The sequence below is a fragment of the Acanthopagrus latus genome, chromosome 6, assembly GCF_904848185.1.
Source record: "Acanthopagrus latus isolate v.2019 chromosome 6, fAcaLat1.1, whole genome shotgun sequence".
NCBI lineage: Eukaryota > Metazoa > Chordata > Actinopteri > Spariformes > Sparidae > Acanthopagrus > Acanthopagrus latus.
Genome location: NC_051044.1, coordinates 20342096 through 20355607, shown reverse-complemented (window position 1 = coordinate 20355607; position 13512 = coordinate 20342096). Strand labels below are relative to the sequence as shown.

At 46.1% G+C, this 13512-nt stretch overlaps 1 protein-coding gene across 8 annotated transcripts in view; it reads right to left on the bottom strand.

The window, feature by feature from the left end:
- Positions 1-13512, bottom strand: part of foxp4 (forkhead box P4) — a 213199-nt gene that overhangs the window by 53321 nt on the left and 146366 nt on the right. For 6 of the 8 annotated variants that reach the window (XM_037100677.1, XM_037100680.1, XM_037100679.1 and 3 more), the window contains one exon: positions 8945-9124. In XM_037100677.1, coding sequence (XP_036956572.1) covers positions 8945-9124 — 180 coding nt within the window. Of the gene's footprint in view, positions 1-2781; positions 2890-3360; positions 5578-8944; positions 9125-13512 lie in introns of those variants that run through there. The other 2 variants (XM_037100685.1, XM_037100684.1) reach the window with 2 other exon arrangements.

The following is a 13512-nucleotide window of genomic DNA, read 5'->3' as shown; positions in this document are numbered from 1 at the left end:
GCTCAGGAGACAGAGGGAAAACACATACATACACAAACAGAGACTGTCTGCCATGTGCACATGCATGCACAGACGCATACGCACGTAAAGGCAAATGTACACACACACAGACGCCTATTGGTTAAACAGAAAAACACGGTCCTAGTCAGTGGTCTGTAAAAGTATCGGCCTGCCATGGAAATAAAACTCTTTCATGTCTTTGGTTCAGAGGGTTTTTACACCTGGCTGTGGCTGAGGCATGCACCCACCCTTACCACACACACACACACACACACACACACACACACACACACACACACACACACACACAGACATGCGTGCACGCGCACACACATATACAAACACCGGAAGTGGGCAGGCACAACAAAGGCTGGCTGCTGTACAAGAAGTTAAACTTATAAACAAAAATCTTTAACTTCCCCAAATGAGAGGCAGGGGTGTGTTCTGAAAAAAGGGGAAACGGGTGTGCAAGCGCTGGACTGTGTGATTTAGTAAGAGGGTCGGCCCAGCCAGATGTGAACGGGCACATTTTTCAATTTCAAGTAACTCAAAGCACAGGACAATTTCTCTGTTCTTTGAAAACCATTTCGACAAGGTATTGTTGAAGATGCTGTGGGTATCTTTGTATCACTGTGATAGAACACATGGCTGTACATCAGTAAAAAAGAATTAGTCGAAGGTGTTTTCCGCTGGCCAAGGTGTTAAAAAGGTTTCCTAAAATGCATTAAAGCAAAAAAAAAAAATCACTGATTTATTAGTATTAACTAAACCACAAGTTTGAAAGTACAAATACTGTTATAATTCAAAACTTAGTGAGATTTTGCAGTGCTATGTATAGACCATTGATCTGTTCATTGGTTAGTCTATTAATCAACTATTCTGATAATCACTGAACTATCTTAGTCATTAGTCAAGGATTAATGTCAGCAGCTTGCTGGTTCCCACTTCTTATATCTAAGTATTTGCTGAATTTCTTTGTCATTTATGATGGGAAATCAAGAGTCTGTGGAGTTTTTGGATCAAACTGTTGGTTGGACCAAAACAGTATTAAAACTTTTCATTTTTTTTAATCTTAAACTGTGGCCTGGTTCAACTTTTACCTGCTGAGCTTCATGTCCAAGTTATTCACCTTCGCTGTCACATCCAATATTTGTTTCAGATAATTACTAAACACTGAAAATGGTGAGTAAATTGTTTTTTTTGTTTTGTTTTTTGTCTGTACAAAATCTGCCCATGAATGAGCTGAAACTTAGAGCAGTACAACTTTATAAAGTTGGGCGATGACAGAGAAAACAAGTTTTCAGAAAGATCACAGTATTTGGGTGCAATTTAAATTAATTAATCTCAAATGAACTTTGACAATACTTTTTTTTTTCAGCTATTGCAAACTCCACTGACAAGACAACAAATGCATTCTGCCTGTCAGGTGGAAAAAAAGAAAAAACGAAAAGAAAGGAGGCCGTCACACACTGTCCCAGGGCTCGAGAAGAAAGCAAAGAGAGAGAGAGAAGAGCTACATTCCTCTCCTCCTCCCTGTTGACTCTAATCTCTCCTTTAAAATGGCTCACACAAAGAACCAGCGCAGACTAGCTAATTAGCAACACTTTAGGCCGCTGCAGCTATTGTGTGCGTGGTGTGTGTATATGTGTGTGTTCATTGTGTGCACCGCGGACTCTCGACTGTTACCAGGGTAACTACTTTGCCTAGCAGCCTTGTAAGCGTTGCACATTTTGTCTTTACTCTTCACTTTCTCTCGTTCCCCCTCTTTGTGTCCATCAGCGAGGACGGAGCAGGGGAATGGAGGAGTGCGGATTCTAAGAGAAGAGAGGAGACGACAGGACCGAGATATGAGGATTTTGTGACCTGGGTGAGAGGGGGTTGTAAGCTAGTGCTCTCCTTTTTGAGTGCCCTGCCCCTAATGAACTTTGAAATACTGCATCTAGGCACACTTCAATTCAAACCAATTACAACTGTTGCTTTTTGACAGACAAAGCAGTTGGTTGTGACTAATGTGAACAGACACACACACCAGTGTTTGGATTGTTTAGTACTTTTCATTACTTATCTTTTGTGTTTTGTTTAAATGAGTTTCCAGTGTTTAAAAAATGCTTTGTTTTGATTAGTTTGAGTCTTAATATTGTTCTTTTAATACAATAAAGGGGTTATGGGGGGGTCTTGACAAAGACTATGACTAAAGACACTCTCTTTGTATTTCTATTTTATTTTAGTTACTTCAGCAAGAACACAACATCATTTCATTTACTTTTTAACTTTAATGTTTTCACACAAACTTTAAATTTAGTTTAATAGTATCAACCAGTAGTGAGGTCATGCAGCTTTGCTCGCAGACCTCCGACCTCTTCAAAAGGCCTCAGCCATCTTGGCTGAACCGTCAGAGGAGCCAGAGTCAACAATTGACTTTTTTCACCCTCAGGAAACAGAAACTCCTCCATTAAGAGTGTCCGTCCTTGCTCGTGTGTTTGTGTGTGTGTGTGTGTGCGTGTGTGTGTGTGTGTGTGTGTGTGTGCGTGTGTTATTTACCTGACAGCGCAGGCAGCTAGGCCGACCCAGTGTAAGTGCTTCCAAACACTCCCATGGCAACCAAACCCAACCTAACCCCTTCAGGTGCCCAGAGATGTGTGTATAACTCAGTCTCCACAACAGAGACAGGACAAACACACGAGAACGCGCGCACACACACACAGACACAGACACACACACTTCTGTTGGTATCTTGTCTATTCTTGTCTCTGAGCCTCTCGGCTGCTTGGGTCAACCAACCATGACTGCATCCATACTGGCTGAGCTGGCCTGGTGGACCATGTCTACTGTCCGTCTACTTCTTATCCACAAGACTTGTAGCTTTGCCTCCTTAGACGACAAACTTCACTGTGAAGCAGATTTTGCAGTTTTCAGTCGCGCAAATGTGAACATTATGAGGGATCTATTAAGTTTGATTTTTAATAACTTGTCAAACCGAGGCTAGGGTGAGGGTTAGAGCATCGGCCTGTAATTAGAGGTCACCGAGGAGAGAAATGACGGAGGGTGGAAGGACAAAACAAAAATCTGCTCCCAAACTCTTCTCCAACTGGCTGGAAAAAGCAGTAAAGAAATTTTATGGGCGCTCATAAATACGACATCTCAGCATCTCCGAATTAGGTCGCGATGTGTGAAAAAAATCTCTGAATGGGAAATATGAGGAAGGGGAATCATGTGAAATACATTACTCACCATGGGATCCGCAGGTGTGTTTGAGACATTGCAAGTGTGTGTGTGTGTGTGTGTGTGTGTGTGTGTGTGTGTGTGTGTGTGTGTGTGTGTGTGTTTACGTCTGGAGTGCAGGAATGCAGAGGGGCTTACATTTCTCAAGTAGCTCTCAACGGCATCAGCAGTTTTCGAGAGTGAATGGACGGTTTGAGTGTTTATAAGCACATGTGATACCATGATATAGTCTGTATCAATCAATACGAGCAGATTCCTACGCAGAGAGTTCTACAGCCGAAGAAAAAAGGGAAGTAAAAGTCACACAAGGCAGATAAAGGGACCTTCTGGTGCTTTTAAGACTCCTCGAGGAAGTTGGTGTTCTATAGGTTTCTTTGTATCTGTGGTAACAGCAGTGGGTGTTCCGTGATGCTAGGCAACCCCGACTTGCCCCTCCTCTGTCTCAGCATGACCTCTGGTGACCTGTGAACTACGCTGACCCCTAACATAAAGAGGAAGGCCTGGGCCAGACCGAGGGAAAGCTTTTAGGAGGTGACAGCACTCAGAGAGAGGCCTGCGACTGATTTACTGGCCCGCACACACGACCGACGGACTCATGCGCGTGCACACACACACACACGGGTTACGGATGCAGACAAGACGTAATGCAGACAGGAAAATGACACGTGCAGACACACATGTGATACAACCTGTCATGCAGATGCACAAACGGCAGGATAATGTAATTAAATTAAATCCCACCTCGCTAACAAATGACATTTTCTTTTCTCTTCTCTAGCCACCTCTTCACCTCCGTCTCCTCCTGCACTCCTGACCTGAAAGTGAACCCTAGTAGAGAGCTGGAGGTCAAACAGGGCATTACTGTCCCAGTGACCAACTTTCACCTCCCATAATTTAGCCGAAGCTGTTGAATGTGTCTCTAGAATTGTCCTCACCTCTATTCACACAGGCTGAGTCCAGCCAATCTAACAGGAAGCCATAAGTTATCTGAATCATCCAGCATCTCTCATCGTCTGCTAACACACTCACCAATCTCACACATCTGTCCGCAAAAGCAAACCAAACAGACGCTGCACACACACACACACACACACACACACACACACACACACACACACACACAAAATGGCTATCTTTCATCAGTGTTTGTGTATATCTGAGATCTGTATTGGTTCCCCCTGATCTCCAGTCATCACTATGGCTCCTTAATTACACCCTTCATTAACTCACATCAGCTCTGTGCATGTGTGCAACTGCCTGCGTGTGGAAAGAAACAAAGATCAGTATGTGTGTGTGTGTGCAAAAAAAAAAAAAAAAAAGAGGGAAGTGCCGAGGAAAAAATAGATTATGACAAATGGGAGCGGCGATCGATGCTCCAAACCAATTTCAAAAACCGCCTTTTTCTCGACCAATGTTCCTTTTTGAACCCCCGGGGAAGAGAGACCGCTACAATCTGCCTCTCACTTTCTATTTGCACCTAAGAGCGAGTTAAAGGCAAGAGAGAGAGGGAGAGAAGAAGACAGCCAGAAAGAGGGGGGAAAAAATCCCTTCCCTGGCGGGCTAAGCCGACCAATGAGTGGCACTCCAGAGAGGAAACGGCACCTTTTTGTCACCGTCTCTCTTTCCTCTCCCTCCTGCTTCTCCCTCTTCTCTTTCCCGTCATCACCAGCCACGACTACTGTAGCCGCTGGAACACCAGAAGTGGTTAATTGATGGCTGAGGGGAAAAAGGGGTAAAGGAGGAGACAGAAAAGGGTGAGAACAGAGGAGGAAGAAAGGAAGCAACTGTGCTCAAAATGCAGTCTCATCTGCAATAAAAAAAAAAGAAGAAAAAAAAGGAAAAAAAAAAGGGGGAAGGAGATAGGACATAAAGAAAAGGAAAGTACTGAAGACACCTGGTTCTCGTCAGAGAACCCTCCACCCAGCCACACACACACACACACACTTTGAGGTTTGTTAGGATTTATCCTGCTTACATTTCTCGTCTGCTATGCATCATTTCATGTCTACACCCGTGCCCAGCACCTCAACAAAGTGCTATACACTCTCCGCTGCACTATAACTGCCGCTCTTTGTTTTCCCTCCCTGCCACCCTCCCCTCTCTCTCTGTCTCTCTCTCTCTCTCTCTCTCTCTCCCCTCGATGATGGGGCAGAACTGGTCTTCGCCCCCTCTTCCCTCTCTCTTCCCCTCTCTCTTCCCTCTCTCCTGCTCTGTTCTTTCTGGGGAGGCAGACAGGCCACATTCCACAGGGAGGCCCAGGCGCCCTTTTCTGACACGTCTCAGCATTACACCCCTCCCTCATCCCTCTATTCCTGCTCTCCAGCCCCCAATACCCCCCCACCTACCCCGAATGTGCTGCCTCTTTGCCCCTCATTTTACCTCTGTTCTTTGCGGCTGTACATCCCATCTCATCATCTTGGCCGCTGGCCGTCTACAAGTTATACCTGACATCTATCTATCTATCTATCTATCTATCTATCTATCTATCTATCTATCTATCTATCTATCTATCTATCTATCTATCTATCTATGAGTAAAACAAATAAATAAAACTTGTGACGGAGGAGGACAGAGTCAGAAAAAGCTGGAGACAGAGGACTGAGGGAGAGGCCAATGGAGGGTTTTTTTTTTCATGGCTGGAGATGGCTGTGATTTCTCTCAGGTTCCCAAGGGGCCAGAGGAAAAGACAGCTTTGTGTTCTGACAACACCGTGCTGTCAGGAGCTCTGTGTGTGTGTCTTTTCTGCTCCAGTGCTCACTGGCACTGGTGTTTAAGCACCAACACTAGTCCGCACTACTACACCTTCAGGTGAGAGACTCAAGCGTGGAGAAAGGAACAAGAGGAAGAGGAGGAGGAGAAGGAGAAAGAGGAGGAGGAGGAGGAGGAGGAGGAGGAGGTATATCCAAGACTTTCAGGTTGAAGCCATACGAGCAGGTTCTTATACAATGCTGTCAGTGTCAGTATAGGGGCAGGCGAGATTGATTTTGTGAGTGGTGGCCACAAGCATCAAATACCGTCTCTGTGGCCACCCAGCACCGCTACACCAAAACCAGATTAATCCGAGTAGTGCGACGGAACGGGACAAAAAGATCTTATGGACTTATGTGAAGTAAAGACTGATTTTGAAAAAAAAAAAAAAAAAAATGAAGGTGACAAGACTGGTCCGTCTCTGAGTGATGGGGGATGACTTGTGCTCATAGGGTACATGTGGTGGAACACAACCTCCTCTTCTTCCCTAAATGTGACATATTAAGAAAAATTCAGAGGACTTGAATTGAAGATAAATAAATGAGGGTTGTTCTGTTTTTATTCAGATGGTGTGAATGGAGAAGCAAAGGAAGAGATGAATGAAGAACTATCAGCTGGCTGTGATATCAGAGCGGCCGCTCTACACTGCTCACTGGCACAGAACTCCCATCTTATCCAGAAGGTGAAGGAGCGGAGGGGGATAGAGAGACGTGTGACGGCAACCAAAGGCTGGTAATACTGAGCAGAGGCAGACACACACATACACACACACACACACACACACACACACACACACACACACACACACACACACGTATATAAACACACATTTTTTTTGCAATGATCATTCAAATGTTGATCATTCAATTATCGAACACTTGTGACAAAGATATGCAGCAGAGGCAGGATATTTTACACCTTAACATTAAACTATACTGTCTAAATCAAGACCGGTACAATAAAACTGGGAATATGTTCATTATAAATAATGATAATTATCCCAAGCATTATTCTTGTTACATTCTCACATATGCACTGATAAGATACGATCTATGATCGGGCGACCGATATACCGAAATATATCCAGAAAATGACTGAAACACTAGCATAAATCATACGCATATTTACCACTTAATTGTACAGTAACACAGCCTTAAATTAGCAAAAGGCCCCAGCAGCCGAGCACACAAAGGTGCTTATAGGAGTTATAGAAAAATATCTGTGGAGCAGGAAGGACACACCTCTGCTTCGTGACAACTCCAACCTTTTCAATCTCTGCAAATTGAATTTAACAGAGCGCACGAAAATAGAGTCACTACAATAAATGAGTGCGTATTTAACTGCTATGTACGTGGATGTAACAGTTTTCTGGGGAGGTGAGGGCTGGGATCTGGAGGAAAGGTTGTGCTTTCCTTTCATGGTCCACAGCGGATAGAGGGGAAAAGAAGTACAGTGAGGGAGAGGAAGAGAAAAAGATGGAAAGAGAGAGGGAGGTATGTTTGTGGTTGGTAACCCGCTCGAGAGAGGAAATACCAGCGTGCACACACACGTACACACATATACACACACACAGGTGCAAAAACATAGAGAGCAGAGACACGTCCGAGAGAATAAAGACCTGCTTTGTGTGAGCTACAGGTTTAGTGTTTATGTATGTGCATTTGTGCATGGCTGATGTGTGTGTGTGTGTGTCCTCGCATGAAGGTTGCTGAGGAAGCAGGGTGAGGACGCAGTCAGAGGAAGGAGGAGGGAGAGGAGAGCAGGACAGGAGTGAAGGGCCTTGAGTGTTCCTCGTTCACCTAAAGCTCCATCATTATAATTAGGGGGAATAATTTTAGCAGCGGGGAGGAAACCCTGATTTTTTTTTTTTTCTCTCCCCCCCGTGGGATTCCTCCACTAGAAACTCAGCTGGTGTCAGAGAGCTCCAGAACCCACACTGACCCTCTGTGATGGAGCGGACACACACGCATTAATTTAGAGTTCTAAATATTGGCTGCATGGTTACACAGCCTGTGAGTAAATAGGGGAATTGTGTCTCCTCTGATCTCTTCATCAGTGAAAAGCATGAATCAGTGAGTTTCCATCATTAGATGACGACACTCGGCGGACATTCTTGTGCGGTTATGGACAAATGACTAATGTAGAGACCTCTAGTTAACAAATGAGCTGTGTGTGTGTGTGTGTGTGAAGTCCTTCAGAGAGTAATCAGACATGAGCTATGAGGATTTTTTTTTTTTTTTTATGTGGGGAATGAGAAATAAAAATGTCGAATTTCATCCAAGAGGTTCCGGGAAGTTTGGAAATTCCATCGGACACAGTGGCCTGTGTGTGTGCGTGTGTGCGTGTGTGCGTCTGTGCGTCTGTGGAGGGATGAGGGAGCGTGTGGAAGAAGGGGGGGACTGACGCACAGGAGGCAAGATAAATAGCATTAACTGGAGACAGTGCACGCTGACGTGTCAAACACACACAAACACCACCTCATGGATCAGTGACAATATAAAAACATGCTCTCCCACACAGAAGCACACACTCACTCCTCATGGCATACCAAAACGGCAGGTATGTCTTGTAATTTTTTCCCAGCTGGTAACGTGTAATAATATATCAGTGGGAACCTGGTGTGTGTGTCTGTGTGTGTTATTACACTGAACTTTGTCCTAGTGGAATTAGTTGGTACATTATGAACGGTGGAAAATTAAAGCACTGACGAGCCAACCTGTCAGAGTTTTTCACCGTTCGCACATGCGAGCCTGACAATTACCAGAGTGTGTCCAACTGCGTGTTGTCACATCTGTATGTTACGTAACGGCCTGCTGTGTACATGCTGTTCTAAATGAGTTACAGTACATACGAGCATGAGTTGCACAAGTGGGAGTTGTTGCAAAACAAGTCCCACGAGCACGTATGCACAGGCAGATCTATAAACATAATGTCAATCACACACACAAACACACACACACACACACACACACACCTGTTGCTGTTGCAGGTGCAGTAAGTCGACTGGGCTGATCTCTCCGTTGGTGTCACCGTTCGAGCCGCCCTCTCTACCTCCCCCTCCATCGGATTGGCTGCTGAGGCTGCTGACTCCGTTCTGGTTGGACGGCGTCGTTCGAATGGTCTCAGAGGCTGATTCCACCATCATCACTGGCACCTGAGGGTGGAGGAGGGAGGGAAGGGGAGTGGGGTGGAGGTGGAGGGAGGGAGGGAGGCAAGACAACACACAGATTGAACAAAAGTGACCTGGGCAGGTTGAGCAGAAAGCCCGCTCGCATGTGAGTGAACAAACAAGGCAGCCAAGTAAAGTAAACACACGCAGAGATAGGGAAGCGAATCGTGTGTGTGTGTGTGTGTTTGTGTGTGTGTGTGTGTGCACGTGTACTTTGCGGAGAAAAAAAAAAGGGGGCTTTTGGTCATGATCCACCCACACACAAATATGCCCAAGTGCCCACAAAAAAGCAACACCTGAAGCAGGCAGTCTTTTGTCTTCATGTAAATGTGCGTCGAGGAGCGTACGCGTGGATTAGGATCAGACGTGCAGCAAATCCAAACTGACAAGGCTGTTAATACTCGGCTATATAGTTAAATAACACAGACATTTCTCCAATAATCAGAGGTGGCATGTGTGCGCTGTGTGAGAGCCACGAGCAGGTTGGTCTTTGACAACGAGCCGTTTGATGCACCTTCATAGGGCCTCTCTAATTAGAGCGTCTTCCTTCCACAAAACCCCGACAAAACGAGCCGTTCCTGGATGTGTTGTTGTTGTTTTTTTTTTTTTTGAGAAACAACGCCTCGCAAACACACGGGCGCATTTGCCATCGTTAGGAGCCCGAGCGTGGGAGAGAGAGGAGACGCAGAGACGCGCGCTCTCACACACACACACACACACACACACACGAACGCGTGAGAGAACACACACAAGGCACAGGCGAGCACAACACAAAACAAACCTTCATACAAGCACGGAGGCTGTGAACTCCTAATGACGAGCTCAATCTCGTCTTTCTGCCTCATCCAGTTTTAGAAATTAACACACACGGGCGCGTGTCGTTTTTTTTAAGGGGAAAGTTCTGATGCTTTTATTTCAGCAACCCGGAGTGGGTACACAAAACGCCATCGAGGCATTGTTGCCGCCGCCTGCATGTGACTGCCGTGTGTGTGTGTGTCAGTGTGTGTATGCGGGCGTTTGTTCAGAGGCGTACAACCCATGCCTTCTGGGGAAACAATAAAAGGCATTTCATGAGAGAATCTAACTTTTCTTTTCCTCTGAGGCAAGAGCAGGTGAACCTCTGTGTGCGTTGTGTGCGTGTGTGTGTGCATGTGTGTGTGCGTTTTTTTTCTCTCTGAGACTCTGACAGCAGGTGAGGGTGTGAGAGAGCGCTGGTGGCTTTGCTAATGGAATGCTGCCAGATGCTTGCTAAGGGACAAGGACCAGGGCATGTTTGTGTGTCTGTGTGTGTGTGTGTTGGTAGGATACAAGTGTGTGCAGGTGGATGAGGCTGTGCCATGTAAAGGGTCATTCCATGCAAATCTCCCACATGTGGAGTGAAAGCTGACAGTGTGGCTTTATTTTACTAGGTTTTCAAGATATCTGCTGCTGATTTTTCTGCCGTTGGGAGTTTTTTTGGTGCCAGTTGAAAACAAAGTCATCTTGTCTCCCCCGTTCGTTCAAGCGCTATGTTTTCGGTGTCCGAGCGGCACAAACAAAAATTCCGTCTGCTCTCATTGTATCGGGATTGTTCGAGGGTGGATTTCTCAAGGCCTGAGCACATACAGCAAGAAGTCTCGATAACATCGATGGTAAATGTGTAATTTTGACACTGAAAGTTCACCCTTGAATTTGTGAACGACAGGGACTGGACGGAACTTGTTTTCTTAAATGTGTTTTTCTCATTGTTAATTTTGCTTACAGACAGATTTCACCAGTTCTCGCCCAACAAGCAGCGGCATCCGACGCCCACAAATCACACTGCGGTATCTTTCCTCCCCATTGACTCTCCCCCGTCTCCCTCCTGGCACCCATCCGCCTGTGAAGTTGAGACTGAGAAGCCGAGCGTTATTGTGACATTTAAAGCTAGTCACTTAATCTCCAACCTCATTCCTCTTCCCAACACTTTCCCTCCGTCTCCTCCCTGCCTTTTTCGTCCGAACCCGCTGCTCGGCCAAAGTGCTCCCGGAGGTAATATCATGAAGTGGGGCACCATGCAGAGTGACCAACAGATCCCGCCGCACAGTCCGATGACTTTGCAGTGCGGCAGAAACTCCTCACATCATCGCACGTCTCACTAAGCATGAATCACCGGCACTGCTATCTGCCGCGCGCCGTGCTGTAATGTACTGTACACCCATCTGCTTCTTACTCTTCCTCATTGACCTTATTAGCAGTGAGGGGAAGAGAGATAAAGACAGACGGAGAGATAGAGCTCGCAGGTGGACAAGGACCTAATGGGAAAGTGGGGAGTGTGTAAAGATGGAAGCGCATGCCCCCTCTCTCTCTCTCTCTCTCTCTCACACACACACGCAGACACACGGGCGGTGTGGTATGCTCGTCTAAAGGGTGTGTACTCTGTCATATCCTGTAATGGGTGTATATAAGCTGGTGTAATGGAGGTCGGGAAAAAGGCAGGGGCATAAATCTACCCTGAAGTCTCTGATTAGGGCTATGATACACACACACACACACACACACTGCTTTAAGTTTAAGTGTTTCTGGCAGTGAAGAGGAGCTGCCCGTGCAGAGGCCTGCCTCAACCCGCTACTCACTCTTTCAGTGTGTCTCCTTTCTACATGCTCAGACCCCCTCCACCTGAACCCCTGACCTGAGAGCGCGTTGGGAGAGACATTCCCACTACCCCGAGGGGACGGAGCGAGGGAGGGAGGAGCGCAGATCAGAGAGATAAAGAATGCGTTTGGAGGAGAGAGGAGGTTGGGGGGGAATAAAAGGCCTCCTTTGCCTTTTAATTGGGATGGAGGAGAGAAGAAGGGAAATGGGACTCAACATGTTTCTGATGACTCTGGTGTATACATGCTTGTGTTTGTCTAAGAGGCTGACACCTACCTTTGTGCTGCGATGGATTAGCTCACAGCCAGCGCTAGGTGCATGTGTTTATGTGACGAGCTGGGAGAGGAGTCTTGTTTCGACACGTCGCGCTTGTTCAGATGTTCCCAAAAAATACTGCGCTAATAATCATCAGAACTCTCCCCCGTGTTCCTTCCCACTGCTCTGGGCGTGCGGAGTTCAAACAAGCCGAGCCAAATGCCCAGCGAGCTGGCTCACAACTGCTGACTCTCAGGGCTTTGTCGGAGGGGATTGGCTCTGTCAGATTCCTCCTGGTCACAGCTCGTCAGAACCGCAAAGCCGGACCGGTTTCACTTTCTGTGAATGTCTATGTGTGTGTGTCTGTGTGTGTGTGTGTGTGTGTGTGTGTGTGTGTGTGTGTGTGTGTGTGTGTGAGAGAGAGAAAGAAAGATTTGTGTACAGTGTGTATTTATGTGTGCATCTGTGTTTACAGCAGCTTAGTGAGATAATAAGTCTTTATCATGTTATGCCTCATGTGGGAATATTTCCAGCAGTCCCAGAACGCCTGTTCTGTTTCCTCCGCCTTGCATCAGCTCGCAGTAACGCTGCTTATTAGGCAAAGAACTGAGGGAATAAGGGTGGGAGGGGGAGGAGGAGGAGGGAAGGAGGTGGGGGTGAGAGAAAAAAAAAAATGTCTGCACCAGTATCTACACTCCATCATCTATCTACTTTCATCTGACTCTTGAATTATCTCTCTCTCTTCCTGCTCCCTGTGTGCTGTCTTTCTCCCTCTGGTTATGCCTGGTAACTAGTGGCAGGTTCAACCCTGGAAAACATAAAAGTTTTCACCCTGAAATAGAATCCACCCGGGTTATTTCTATGATATTTGATAGTTCAATCAATATTTGCGAGCAAGAGGAACACTTCCTCCTGGAGAATTGGGGCTCTAAGCTGTTTTGTAATCAGGAAGGAGAATTTGTTCACAACGAGCGGCTGCGTGGATGCGTAAAATATTTGCTTTAGCTGTGACATCCGAAGGGGCTTTATTTTACTACAGCTGGCAGTCAAGAAACTGAAAAACACCCAGGTAGCTTTCACTGTGTGCACAAAACGTCCTATTTACACGAGTGGAACCGCGAAAACTTAAAAAACATTAGTAAACACTTACACACCCATACTCTAACACTCTCACTATGCAGGCTGGCAAACACTCCTCCACAACATAAACCGTAACACTGGCCCTGAGGGAATCTTCTTTAACCCCAAACCCAAGAACAAACCCAACGATCAGGTCTGGGCGCTTATGTCGCCATTAATCACTCGTTAGGTGTGAGAGATTGAACCAGAAACGCAAAAAAGGGAACAAAACGTTTTGGCACAGTGAGGCACTTTCTGGCATCGTGCATACAATAGAAAAAAAAAAGAGTAAACATGGGCTGTACTGTGAATGTTCCAGTAGTGATACTGCGGCAACGGAGAGACAAGGTGTTCTTGTATAATCAAAGTTTCAGGGCAGAGTTTCC